This window comes from Cydia pomonella, chromosome 4 (genome assembly GCF_033807575.1).
Source record: "Cydia pomonella isolate Wapato2018A chromosome 4, ilCydPomo1, whole genome shotgun sequence".
Classification (NCBI taxonomy): Eukaryota; Metazoa; Arthropoda; class Insecta; order Lepidoptera; family Tortricidae; genus Cydia; species Cydia pomonella.
This window is the reverse complement of record NC_084706.1, coordinates 9,027,082-9,041,400: the sequence shown is the minus strand read 5'-3', so window position 1 is coordinate 9,041,400 and position 14,319 is coordinate 9,027,082. Positions and strand designations below refer to the sequence as shown.

At 38.0% G+C, this 14,319-nt stretch overlaps 1 protein-coding gene across 2 annotated transcripts in view; it reads right to left on the bottom strand.

Annotated features, from left to right (window-relative positions):
• The window catches only part of LOC133517019 (spondin-1-like), a 38,760-nt gene extending 27,019 nt beyond the window's left edge, over positions 1–11,741 (bottom strand). The window contains exons 1-6 of one of the 2 annotated variants that reach the window (XM_061850122.1): positions 10,828–11,740; positions 8,216–8,259; positions 3,946–4,189; positions 3,088–3,218; positions 1,744–1,845; positions 1,058–1,252 (exon numbers count right to left, since the gene is read on the bottom strand). In XM_061850122.1, coding sequence (XP_061706106.1) covers positions 1,058–1,252; positions 1,744–1,845; positions 3,088–3,218; positions 3,946–4,168 — 651 coding nt within the window. In that variant the 5' untranslated portion in view covers positions 4,169–4,189; positions 8,216–8,259; positions 10,828–11,740. Of the gene's footprint in view, positions 1–1,057; positions 1,253–1,743; positions 1,846–3,087; positions 3,219–3,945; positions 4,190–8,215; positions 8,260–10,827 lie in introns of both variants that reach the window. The other variant, XM_061850123.1, reaches the window with a different exon arrangement.
• Positions 11,742–14,319: the final 2,578 nt, after the last annotated feature.

Below are 14,319 nucleotides of genomic sequence, written 5' to 3'. Positions count from 1 at the left end.
TTCTTGGATTACTAATGGATTACCAAAAGTTTTTTTCTAAGAAAGAAAGAAACCACAAACCAAAAGATTACCAAAAGTTTTTAGCTAGATTTTCATTTTCCAAATAATTTATCGCAAAAACATGCTGAATAATCATTTCCCGACTCAACAATGAGCATAAAAATGTTTTGCATCAGAACTTTTAGCAAAACAATGTTTAGATTTCCGTATTTTAACAATTTTTATATCACCATTTTTTTCCTCGAATTATTTAGTTGCCTTTATAGGCAAATCAACACATTACAAACCTAACAATTGACAAATAAATACTTTATTTAGTAATTTTTAATACATTTCTGTCTTTGTTTGATATAATATAGCAAAAAATTCTATTTTTAACACCAATTAAATATAATAGTAACTAAAACCTAACCAAACAGTATTTTTAAGCAACAGTTCGTTTTTGTGGGGATTTCAGCTCTAACCTAACCCGCTTTTCCGCCAACAGACTGTCTTTGCGAGGTTCGCAGTTCTAACCTAACCTTAAATTGGGTTAAAAATATTTTGGTAAAATAGCAATATCCCGCAATTCTTCCAATAATTTGTTCTGTTAATTTATGTATGGAAACCAAATCTCTACGTTAAAACGTTAGTCGACTAAAAGTTACGTCTAGGGACGAATAAATCACTCTGCGGAAAGATGTTTGGCGAAACCTTGTCTACCCATCGATAATCTACTAAAAATTGGTCAGGAAATGTTTAGATACACCCCTTATAGACTTGTGACGCTACACTTTCACGGTCTATTGAGATAGATATGCTGATGATCGTTCATGAGCGAGTACGTACCATACTCCGACTCGGACTTGGCCGATTTTCGGGTGGCTGTGACCACAACCTTTTTTGAGGGCTGGATCCGCGCCTGATCAACCGTGGGCCATCCTGACCCAAGAAGTCGTTTTATGAAAGTGTCGAACGTGATTTGAAGTCAAGGCATGGTATCATGGCATAAGTGGTGGTGGTTATGAGTTTTTTATCATTAAGTTCAGATCTCTAGTTAAAGTCACAACATTTCTACCTCGTATTTGGCCTCATCGCACGCACAGCAAGGTTCTAGTATCGGTGGTTGCCGCGTGAAGCTGGCGGGCGCTGCGTAAGCCGCACAGAGCTTGCGCGTGAGAACCGACCACCCGCCCTTGTCGTTCGCCGGCTCGACGCGCGCGCACAACCGCAGGCACAGGTCCACGGCGCGCAACGGCGCGCTCCAGACTACCTGGCATGAACGAAGCGTGGAAAAATATACTTCCCATAACCTATGAGAGCGTGTGAATGGGACAACGGAATCGATTGATGTAAAAGCAGATTGATTTATACCTACCGTTACCACATGAACGGTATAAATCGACTAAACAGCATAATATATATTTGTATTTCTTATATATCTAGGTACATATTATACACAATGAAATTTGATTGGTAATCAAGAGTTGAGGTATTAATATGAGGTCATACTGACCATCTTTTACTCTGGTATCAATCCCGAAAGAACGAAAAGAAAACATTTGGCTGTTAGATACACATTTTGGCTGGTCTGTCGTTGACATTTTCCATGGAAGGGTCAATTTTTTTTCGCGGTTTCGGGTTCGGTCCCATAGTAAAAGTTGCTCAGTATAACTTATAAATTAATATTTCTTAACTTCTGATCACCGATTTCATTGTGTATAAGTCAAATGCAGCCAAGTTTCTGGAATTATGGTTACTAACTTGTATCTCTGTCTTGGGGTGCGCAGTAGCATTGTCCACCGCGGGGAAACATAATGCATGCTGTTTTGTCTGGGCATCGTACGCCTGGAAGGATCCTAGCAACTGTAAGAAAGAACATTAAGCTTTGAAGAGGAAATTATATGTAATAGGAATGGGAATACTTACAAGTAAATATTCTTTATTGCACCAACAATTATACATTTTACATACATGTAAAACCAAAAATCAATTTTAAAGGGAAATAGAACCAGGTAACAACAGGCGGTCTTATCGCTAAAAAAGCGATTTCTTCCAGACAACCTTTAGGTAGCAGGAAATGTAGAACTCATACAAAAGAAGACTCTTAAGAGGCTGTCAATACCTAAAGCGCGCACACTGTCTATTTGTGTTACTGGGCCTGGGCAAGGGAATAATAAGAAAAATATTTAAATAAAAAAGTGCATTATTAGTGTAATATTTTACTCAACAGCGGTTTAGATATAAATGTTTTGTAATTGTGATTTTAATTGCAGACCCATAAGTCAAAACAATAAAGACATAGAACCGTTTAATTGTGATTTTAAGACCAATCTTTGCAATTATTTTCTATCGAGCCGATTTCGTTCAATCATGTATCGAGTACAACCACGGTCTTTGAAATATAATTAATATGAACATATATTTTTTTTACTTGACTAAAACAAATAGTCTTTCTTAAAAAACTGTTTAAGTAACATCAATTTCAAGGACATTGGGTGTTGACAGCCTCTTAACTATAATGAAGATAAAAATAGAAAAATCCTTCTTCTTCTTTTCCTCGCATTGTCCCGGCATTTTGGGAGCTCGTGGGAGCTCGGCTCATGGGAGCCTGGGGTCCGATTGGCAACTAATCTCGAGAATTGGCGTAGGCACTAGTTTTTACGATAGCGACTGCCATCTGAACTTTCTACCCAGAGGGTAAACAAAGCCTTATTGAGATTAGTCCGATTTCCTCACGATGTTGTCCTTCACCGAAAAGCGACTGGTATTTAAATATAAAATGATATTTCGTACATAGGTTCCGAAAAACTCATTAGTACGAGCCGGGGTTTGAATCCGCGACCTCCGTATTGCAAGTCGCACGCTCTTGGCGCTGGTGGCCGCGCTTATTTCAAAATAAATAGGAAAATCCGAAATTTATAAAAAATAAATCAATTGAGTTGATTGATTTGGTTCGATGGACATAATTACAGGGAGCCGAGAAATTGCACACACAGGGATGAATTCATGAATTAGTCTACGCACACCTACTGCTGGGTGTACCTAATACTTGCAAAATTTAACAAGCAGTGGGAGTATCAACTAAGCATGTAAACAAACACTGACGGAGTGGTTGGTGGTTGCCTGTGTCGGCGACTGCGTGACGTCGGAGCCTTTGTCTTCATCGAGCTCCAACCACATCGTGAAGCCAATGAACGGTGCCAGTCCCGTGCCGCTGTCGACGCCTAGCAGAGATACTGAAAGCAGTTATATTAATGCCAGAAAAACGAAGATTTAGGTGGGTACATTATTTTTATGATACCTAAAACCCGTACGGTTTAACTTGGGTGCCGTACAGTTGCAATCGTGGCCCACAAATGGTCTCGCCGGAAGATCAGCGCTGACCTTCAGGTCAGCATTATACTGAGGCGAGCCCATTTCGTGGTAAACTATTTCAATATGTTTTAATCTTATTTTTTTTTGTAATATATATACTTCTGTATGTAAAATAAGTTTTACCACGAAATAAATGATTTATGATTTATGAACTCCATGGCTTAAATTCTTGTTTTAATGTACTTTCAACATTACAAAGCATCTTTTTCAAAAATGACACAGTTTTTTAATAAAACTGCAAAAACTGAAAAAAGTCCAAAAATATTGCAAATTTTGTAAACTACGCAGAGAGCACAACTTTTTCTTTTGCTTGCAAAACATAGTTTCACATTCCTCCAAGGACGCCAAATAACATATCAAAAATACAGCTGTACATCATGCTTTGCGTTTTTAGAAGATTTTTTTGTAAGAAAATTAACATTTTAGTGATATTGTTTTATTTAAGAGCTTCCACAAACGTTGCAACAAGTTGCATGCGATTTTAGATCATTGCTATTTTTAGGAAATTTGCCCAATGGGATTCATTCTAAGGGTAAGAACAAAATAAACCCGGTTCTTATGCAAGAATAAGACAAAGAGGCTAGTTACCAGTGTATAGTTCTCCAGGCAAGAACAAATCCGGTTCTCCAGCGACGCGCAGCGCGTAGCGCGCGTCCTGCGGCTGTGCGTCGGACGGCGCGCGCGGGCACGGCGCGGGGGCCGCCGTGCCCGCCACGTACGGCATTGTGCCCAACGCGGCGCGCGCCCACCAGCCCAGTAACAACCCGCACAACACCAGCTGCGCCGATGGGCTCATCTTCACCTTGATCATTATGCTAACACGGCTATGAACCTACTCGGACGATTAACGGGGGTAAAATCCAAGAAAGTATGTATAGAATAAATAGAATATTGTTAGGAATATTGTTTAGAATAACTTGATTTGCGACTCATATTCCCTCTCGTGTACCTACAATCCTGCACTAACTACAAGTTTTTGTTTGACCCAATAGGTGACTGGTAGAGAATGCCTTAAGGCATTAAGTCCGCCATTTGTACAATTTTATATCGTGCAATAGAGTTTCAATAAATAAATAAATAAAGTCTTCGTGTTTTACAGTAACAAATAATATAGTCAGGAACCAAATTTTATCAGTTATAAAGGCGACATGAAAAATGTAAGCGCGAAGGATCAATATTCAAGTCATATTTTGAATTTTGCGTAAGGATAGTGCTAACTCATGGCTAACTCCATACACCCGTTTTCATACCAAAACGCGGGTTATTTTCGTATAGGGATTGCAATCCGGTCCGGCGGATCCGGTAATCCGGCCGGATCCGGCACTTTTCAGGGGCTACCGGATCCGGTAAAAATCACCGGATCCGGACCGGATCCGGTAATATTAAAATAATGCCTAATTACAGCACGCGCTGTGCGTTTTAGAAGAAGAAAAGGTGACGGAGGAGAGGTATGAGGTTGAACAGAACAAAAAACGAATGAAAACGTTTAAATTTAATTTAAATATATTTATTATGACGATGACTGGGAACAGGAGAGGATTTCTTCTTCTTTCATATTGGTGGTACGATATGACGATTACATAAATACTGTAATAGAAGGAAAAATTAAAGGATGGAGATGCCATGGAAGGCATTTTTAATTTATGCTAAAGAGAAGGTTAATTTTAAAAAGATTAACTTTTGTCTTTACAATTTCATCCAATCTTATGCAGTTTCCTTCATCTCCTGGTACGTGCTACTTTACGTCTAGCCAATTCTTTATTTGATCCATGCAACTTTTCTTAGGAAGTCCCTTTCCGCGATGGTTTTTAATCCAACGCTCTATTATTTTTCGCATGAGATCGTCGTGCCGTGTTTCGTTCCCTATAATTTAACCAATATACTTTTATGTAAATTATGATTTTTTTTAAACATACAGTTTACTACTTTCTCGGACAAAAAAAATAGAACAAGGCAATATTGGAGCGCATTAAAATTAAAATATCTTCTTTTGTTACTAGAATGGATGTCAACGTTACAAAGAATTCAATCAGAGAACAGTTACGAAAACTTGTCCTTTCAAGAAGTTTCATTTCCCACCCCACATCATCAGGCTTTAGAAACTAGGTAATCAAATTTATAATTGTAAACGAAAATTTGAGCACTTGCAACTTGCAAATAAATAGTTAAATATAATAAAAATCCGATTTCAAATTTTGTTTTTAAAGTAATATTCACATTGTAACACTTTTTAGGGTTCCGTAGTCAACTAGGAACCCTTATAGTTTCGCCATGTCCGTCTGTCTGTCTGTCTGTCTGTCCGAGGCTTTGCTCCGTGGTGGTTAGTGCTAGAAAGCTGAAATTTGGCATGGATATATAAATCAATAAAGCCGACAAAGTCTAAAATCTAAAAATTTAATTTTTTTTAGGGTACCTCCCCTACACGTAAAATGGGGGTGAAATTTTTTTTTCGTTTCAACCCTAGAGTGTGGGGTATCGTTGGAAAGGTCTTTCAAAACTAATATGGGTTTTCAAGAAACATTTTTTGATAAAGTGAATATATTCGGAGATAATCGCTACGAAAGAAAAAAAAAATGTGTCCCCCCCTCTAACTTTTGAACCATAAGTCCAAAAAATATGAAAAAAATCGTGGAAGTAGAGCTTAAGAAAGACATTAAATGAAAACTATAGCGGACATGATCAGTTTAGCTGTTTTTGAGTTATCGCAAAAAGTTTTCCCTTCATAGTAAAAAGGCTTACTTTAATTAGGTACTGATTATGCAAATTTGCCTATTTGTTTAACTCGGGTGAAAGGTACCGTTTCATCCCTTGGTTAACAATTTACTATACTTTAAGCTCCAGTTTAGCTTATTGTGACGGAAGAGTAACTACGGAACCCTACACTGAGCGTGGCCCGACATGCTCTTGGCCGGTTTTTACTAAGTTCTATTTTATTGTTAAGAAGTTATTTATTAACTTCAAATTATGGATTTAGGAATACGTATTACGCAAAAAACTATAAAAATATGTTAGTTAATTAACTTAAATATTCCTATACCAATCCGGATCCGGTCCGGCCGGATTGAAAATCGATCCGGTTTGCAATCCCTAGTGTGGGGTATCTATGGATAGGTCTTCAAAAATGATATTTAGGTTTCTAAGATCATTTTTTTCTAAACTGAATAGTTTGCGCGAGAGACACTTCCAAAGTGAAAAAAATTGTGTCCCCCCCCCCCTGTAACTTCTAAAATAACAGACGGAAAAATCTAAAAAAAATATATGATATACATTACCATGCACACTTCCACCGAAAATTGGTTTGAACGAGATCTAGTAAGTAGTTTTTTTTAATACGTCATAAAATTATAAAATTATTATTTTTTTTCATCAAACCCATACGTGTGGGGTATCTATGGATAGGTCTTCAAAAATGATATTTAGGTTCCTAATATCATTTTTTTCTAAACTGAATAGTTTGCGCGAGAGACACTTCCAAAGTGAAAAAAATTGTGTCCCCCCCCCTGTAACTTCTAAAATAACAGACGGAAAAATCTAAAAAAAATATATGATATACATTACCATGCAAACTTCCACCGAAAATTGGTTTGAACGAGATCTAGTAAGTAGTTTTTTTTAATACGTCATAAAATTATAAAATTATTATTTTTTTTCATCAAACCCATACGTGTGGGGTATCTATGGATAGGTCTTCAAAAATGATATTTAGGTTCCTAATATCATTTTTTTCTAAACTGAATAGTTTGCGCGAGAGACACATCCAAATTGAAAACATGTGTGTGTCCCCCCCCCCCCCTGTAACTTCTAAAATAACAGAATGAAAAATCTAAAAAAAAAATATGATATACATTACCATGCAAACTTCCACCGAAAATTGGTTTGAACGAGATCTAGTAAGTAGTTTTTTTTAATACGTCATAAATGGTACGGAACCCTTCATGGGCGAGTCCGACTCGCACTTGGCCGCTTTTTTATAGTACGTTCACCGATAACTCCGACACCCGTGGTCCGATTCGAGTAATTCTTTTTTTCATTGAAGGAAGTTACCTCCAAGTTGGTCCCATTTTAATTTGGTTCTAATCTGATGATGGGATCCATGAGGAATTGAGGGAACTCCTCATTTTTTAAAGGCAATACTTGGCAGACTTTTACGATAGAGTCAGACCAAGATAAGTTGGCAGCGATTTTGATAGCTCAGAAGTTCAACTATTATTTTAAACGTCAAACATCTATGAAATTATAACCTTTATTACTTAACACTTGCACAGGCAGGGCTATCAAAATAACTGCCAACTTAGCTGTCTCGTCTGTCTCTAACTTGTTCCATTACCCGCGCCCGCGTCGAGGTAATTGCTTTAAAGTGCAAGAAATTTGCCTTGCCTGCCCAACGCGGAAAATCCAATTTAAGCTTAAAATAGCTTAGTATGCTGTCGGGAAATGACTGAGCTCTGGTACAGTCAGACTTAAACATCTCGTGCGAATAAAATGTGGTCAGTAATATCTTTACACTTAAATTGCAACCATAGACGATTTTAGGAAATGATTGCTTCACAAAACAAGGACACACACGGCGACAAAATTGATATTTTGCTTAAGTTAGAAATATATATTTATACCTTATCTATCTGCCCATTATAGAGTTTCATGAATAAGTTATCGTCAGACGAATTCGCGCCTTCGTTTTTAGTTATAGGTTTCTAGTTAATTAAGCAGCTACATTACACTGAAAAATTGTACTATCGTATAAAAAAAAAACAAATACCTACGTTTTCATCTGTATCAAATGGTCTGGTTATGCGCTCTAAGCGAACGCATAAATCCTACACATTTTAAATAGGAATATAATGTATTGAGTGTATACCTGTTCCTGTCTTATATATGTTTTTATTATACGTTGAATTCACCCAGTGCCGGATTAAGAAATTTTGATGCCCTAAGCATTTCTAGATCTTGGTGCCCCCTCTGCCTGGGCTCATCCAGATTACATTGACAACATTGATTTTTTTTGATAAACTAAATGACGTTCATGGTCGCATTACTGCTGCAATTAGTATTTTCAATCCATTACTTATTTTATCAAGGAAATTGACAGTGCTGCAGCAGTAATGTTGCAACAGTAATGCTGGTGCAGTCGCCATCCTAATGTCACCTTTATCAAAGCATGCGTGAACTAAATGACTGAAATTACCTATATCTATGATTGTGTACTTGCCTTTCCGGCTAACTATGTGATTAAAACCTGCTTTGGTTCACTTCACAAATAAACCCTAGAAGTAACATGCATGACCAAAAGTAACCCGAAAGTTACATAAGGACTGAGGCCCAGAGGCAATTGTAAATTCGTATGTGCGACAGGGAGACAACACGTCGAACGTGGTTCACGGTTGACACTCAGTTGTTTCTACCGTGGCGGGCAATCGTGCGAGGCCGAAGGCCGTACTGCAGGATAGCAGTGCTTGGAATTGAACCAATGGTGGAAATAGTCAAAAAACGAATCCAACGGCCATACTCATAAGGTTGAAGATCCGGAGTGGCCACTTGGCGCTTCCGAGCAAGACCTCAAAGCGGAGTTGCGAGAGAGCTGGGTTTTGTGACTGAAAAAATACCCAATGTAAGCGAGGACTAAGGTCGAGCTCCACACAGGGTTGAAAAGAGAGCTTTTCTAAGAAGCGCATTCATGTGAGGCCAAAGGTCGAGCTTCAGCAGGGCCGAACTCTGGCAAGAATCTATGGCCAAGTGTCTTAAAAAACTAAGTCGAAAGCTGAGCTCTTCATAAGGCTGAAAGCGCGGTCCGATCGGCGCTTTTACGTATGAGGCCAAAGGCCACGCTGCAAGAAAGCAGAACTTGGAATTGACAAATTGTGTGAATGAGGCCGAAGGCTGAGGTCCTCATAAGGTTAGACGTCCGGGGAGTCTGCGCGGGGGGGCGGCGCGCTATAAAAAAAACCAATGGCGAATTGTAAATAAGGCATAATGCCCAGCCGCGAGAGACGAAAGCCTGGATTTGGACACATGGCCGAATGTGAGGCTTAAGGCTAACTTTTGCATAAAGTAAAAAGCCGAGTATGAATAAGACCTAACGAAATCGAACCAATGTGATCATGGCTCTCCTGCTGCTCGGCATTTGGCCTCGCTCAAAAGGGCACTTGATTAGAGTTAGTTGCAGCCGATGAAATAGGCGTTTCGAACCGAAGATTTCCTTTGGCAGGATTGACCCCTAGGAGTTAGGACCCAAGGGTTGATTTAGTTAAAAAGTGGAGCCACCAAGTTTTGTAGTGTAATGCCGAACTCATTTACGAGTATGGTATCACATTGACACCATTCCGAAGTGGAAACATGTAAAATTTTCATTTTTTTTAATATTCCTCTTCACGTTTCAACCGCTGAACCAATTTAGTTGAAATTTGGTATAGAGATAATTAGTTTAGACCAAAAAATATAATCAAGAGTTTACAGTTTAGTCCCAAGAAAGGACAGGATAGTTTTAATCTAAAAAAATCATCGCTAAGGATGTGTAAAGAAGGGTGGAAGTTTATGTGGGGAATCAATAACCGCTGCATCTATTTGAATGAAATTTGGTATGATCTACATTTTAGATTTTGTCGAAAATGAGAACAAACGTAACTTAGAACCTAAACTTAAACAGTTATTGACCTCCGACTGACCGACTTCGCCGAAGCTAAAATAAACCTGAATCAAAAATCTGGGTGGCATCACTTTTTAATTACATCTTAGGAAACCAAAGATTAATTCTGCTAAAGGAAACCTTTGGGTTAAATAAAACCGTATGCTTTTGGTTTTCGACCTTCGTGGGGAACGAAGCCCCGAACCTGCACTTTAGCCTTTGATTCCGTCATCAGTTTTTTTATAATAAAACTTTGACAATTAGTTCGCACGAGCTTGGCTGTGTGCAATACGTCGCAAACCAATCTGGTGTGCAAGAGCTCAGGCAGCATGCATGAGTGACAAATTCCGATCCTCGAAAATCTGTTAAGACTTCGGTGCTGCGAAGCCGAAGGCCGAGTTGCAAGAGAGCGAAATTCGGACACGACATAATAATAAATTAAGACAAAAGTGTAGATCTACTATTAAATTCGACACTCCGAGAAGGCTGAAGAAAAAGCTCCTCGTAGGGTTGAAGACAAGTAGATTTCTAAAACTGAGCTCTACGTTGGGTGTAAGGCCCTTTGGCCTAAAGGCTGACAGATTTGCAGAATGCTGGAAATCAAAAATCAACCACGAACCAATAGGTAAAGTATGATGAAAAAATCAGCATATTGTAAGCTTGATGGAATGGGCCCTCGTAGGGGCAAAGGCCTGCGTTGGAGACGCACTTACGTGCCCTATACACGACTCACAAAGTTTCATGTACAAACTACCCGTTATTTTCCCACGATTTTGGTGCCCCCCTAGACGTGGTGCCCTAAGCAAGTGCTTATTTTGCTTAATGGTTAATCCGGCACTGAATTCACCAATTGAATAATACCCCCTCCCAGCTTACATCCGTTCACCTCCGCCTCCCCCTTGTCGCCCGAGATAATCAAAGGAAAACAATTAACATTACATAAATTAAAACTTGACAGTTAACCAGTTTCGATAGGGATCGTTTTGTCAAGTTGTATATGTTGATAGAGGAGTATGTTTATGATGACTAATTGAATAAACAAACGTCTAGAAATCGACGATAGGGCCCGGCGCGTCCGCCCGCCCTGCCACGTAGCGGGTACTGACGCGCCGGAAAACGACGAGCTTTCGGAGCTTCGTGGTACATTTGCGCACACAGGGACATTACACGTACCTCGTACATAGTCTAGGGCAGTGCAGTTGCATAAGATAGGTATGTATAATCTACCAAAAACATTTGAACACAAATAGAACGGACCGTGGTATTTTCTGGCTGACGCAGTTATTTAGATTATATATTTCCCTTTGTTTTCTACATTTTTAGGGTTACGTATTCCGTAGTCAACTAGAGAGGTAGTTTCACCATGTCCGTCTGTCTATCTGTCAGTATCCCCATAACATTTCGATCGTTATATCAAAACACCGACGCAGGGAAGCAATAGCTGTAAAACATTACAAATCGAATCCAAATCACTGCTATTCAATATTTATGATTCAAAATCATCATTTAACTAAAAGTTCATTCTATCAGCCTATACGCAGAAACAACGCAAAACTTACATCAAATCGCTTTGCCACCCTCGTGGATAAAATCTGGGGGCACGGCAGTGCCCCCACTAAGACGGGCAAAGCGAAGCGCAAGGGCACTGCCTACCTATTCTCCAAGCTCCATTCGTCGTTTTTTTGAACCCTCATAACTTGAGTTTGGATTATTGGCCGGGTGCAGACGGCTTGGCGGGAAAACAAAAACGATCGCAGCGCTTGATGTGGCCAAATTTGGCGAAAAATCTCGCGGTGTGTGGTATTCTCAGTTACTATGTTCGCGATAAACTCAAAAACTACTGAACGAATTTTCATGTGGTTTTCATCTAGGTTTAAGTGTATAATTTTTTAAGGTTTTGTATAAATTGGTTGAAATATGGCAATGCTTGCTAACAATGTCGAAAAAAATCAAGCTGTCTAGGATATTCGAAAACGCTGCCTAATCCGTTTGAGATATAAGAACATAATGTATGGTGGGATTCTCTCTCGTTGATTGGTTTACTAAAAAGTCCGCGATGGATAACTTACTATACCCATTCTTAACTTCTAAAAAAAGATCACATACTTATAATCTGGTATTTGCAAAATAGTTTTGTACAACAACACGAATATAATATTAATCATTAACAAATTAAATACGTTAGTTACATTTATCATTGTTTTTTTTTATTTCCGTTAATTTCAAGGGTGCATTCCTGAGCTTAAATGAAATAACTTTCTCAAAGACACCGGTATTCTAATGAACTCCATTTCGGAGATAATTAATTTTTTTATTCTTATCTTTAAAAGCCCTTACGAGCGTATACACTTGCCTTAGGACCTGTTTACATATTGATTAGTGTTTAGTACGAGTGTATACATTTGCTACTAAATGTAAGTACTATCTCGGACGATCGATGTTCGAAATGACATTGATATTTCACATTTTTTTAATGTTTGGTTGAATTAAATGTAATGCCCGTATTACAACAACGCTATATGCAACATTTAATTACTTTTTAAATAAAAAATGAAAATAATTTTTTTTTTTTCATTTTTTGAAAATTAACTTTGCCATTTAGTTTCCTTAAACGTACTTCCCCCTGCCCTGGAGTTAACGGAATTCAATAAAAACACGGTGTATATATAGATTGGATCGAAATATATTTAAAATAATTTTTCATCACACTTGCTCGAAAAAGATCTTATTTCATGCAGGTGTGCTGAAGAACAAAGACCTATTTTGTTCCCGCGGGAGTTATGGATTGTGAAAAACCTATAACTCCCTAGGGAGTTCTAACTTTTTTATTTTATTTACTTATTCCTACAAACCAAGTAGCATAAATGGGTTTTACTTTTTAAATACTGACGTTTATAATTTAATATGTTTGTTTATGGTTACAATTAATTATTGTTTGTTTAATTATTTCATTTGATTAATTTAACAGCCGTTTAAAATATTTTTACATAATTTTCAATCGTGGCTGAATGCCGAATAGGTCTATACCTTCGATGTCTCACCTGCCAAGAAATTACAAAATGGCGGACGAATGTTTGATATGTCACCGTATTTAAGAATTATGTATTTCGCTTAAAATATAGTTTTTTCTTTGCAAGTGTGATGAAAAACATTGTGTGTAACCCCGGGGGTAAGAATATTGCAAACTCGGGTATCTAATTACCACCCTCGTATCCAAAATTTCACTTACCCCCCGTACGTTGCACAATATACTATTAATATGTTCGAGTCTTACGGGAATAAAAAAAAACGTAACGGCTAAACATTTTATCTAGCTTATGTCAACACAGATGCTACTTGATAATGATGATGATGAGATAATGTTTGCTTGTTAATACAATAATATGGAAAATACACTAATACAGTATACTAACATTAGGTGAGTGTTATAATTTTTATAAGGTCAGTTATTGAAAAACCGTCAAAAGCATACTTTTGGCGCGTATAGGACCAGATGCATAGACTTAGACCAAGCTAAGTTGGCGATTTTGATAGCACGGACTGTGCAAGTGTTATTTTCAACGTCAATGTTCTATGAAATTATCATTTATCTCCTCATATTCATTCTGTCTGTCGTCTGTCAAGTCAAGCGTATGGCCTAGAACGATGACGAACGAGGTAACATAATCGTACTATAGGTGTAAGTTGCTGTTTAAAATCCATAAAAAGAACAACGTTTTTATATTTGAAAACATCATACGTATTCCCTAGAAGAGGATTCAAAACACAACAAAACATACATTTTTTTCCTTTAATTTGTAACGAAAGACATAAATAATTCTTACTATTTTCAGTAAAGCTAAAAACCAAATGAACCTTACAAACGAACAGATTTCGTGCATTAAACTGCATTATAAAAAATGTTTTTAAGGATATAACCTTACCTTTGTTGCGCTCATTATTCTTGAGCGCCTACCGAGTTACCAACGCAAGGCGGCGCTGCCATCGTGCGCCCGGCCAATAGGTACGGATTTTTTGTCAATTTGATTTTTTACTTTTTTTCGTAACAGCGGCGCAACGCAGCCATACATTCAGTTTAAGCTATTCTGGCGAGGTCTATATACAGCTCACAGAGCCACTAGTTTAGATAATTGACAGTTTTTCTTATTCTATATTTTTCTGTAAGTGATAGGCAGCTTTTTCCTAGCACATTCAGTGGCAGCTTTTTACAGACCCGTTTTTCCCGTGGCCATCACCTGCTGGAATTGTTAATGTTCTTTGGCTGTTTCGTTCTTCGCTTTAAATACACTTTTGAGGCCAATAATAGTTGAGAGAACGACACTCTCCGCACTCTAGGATGT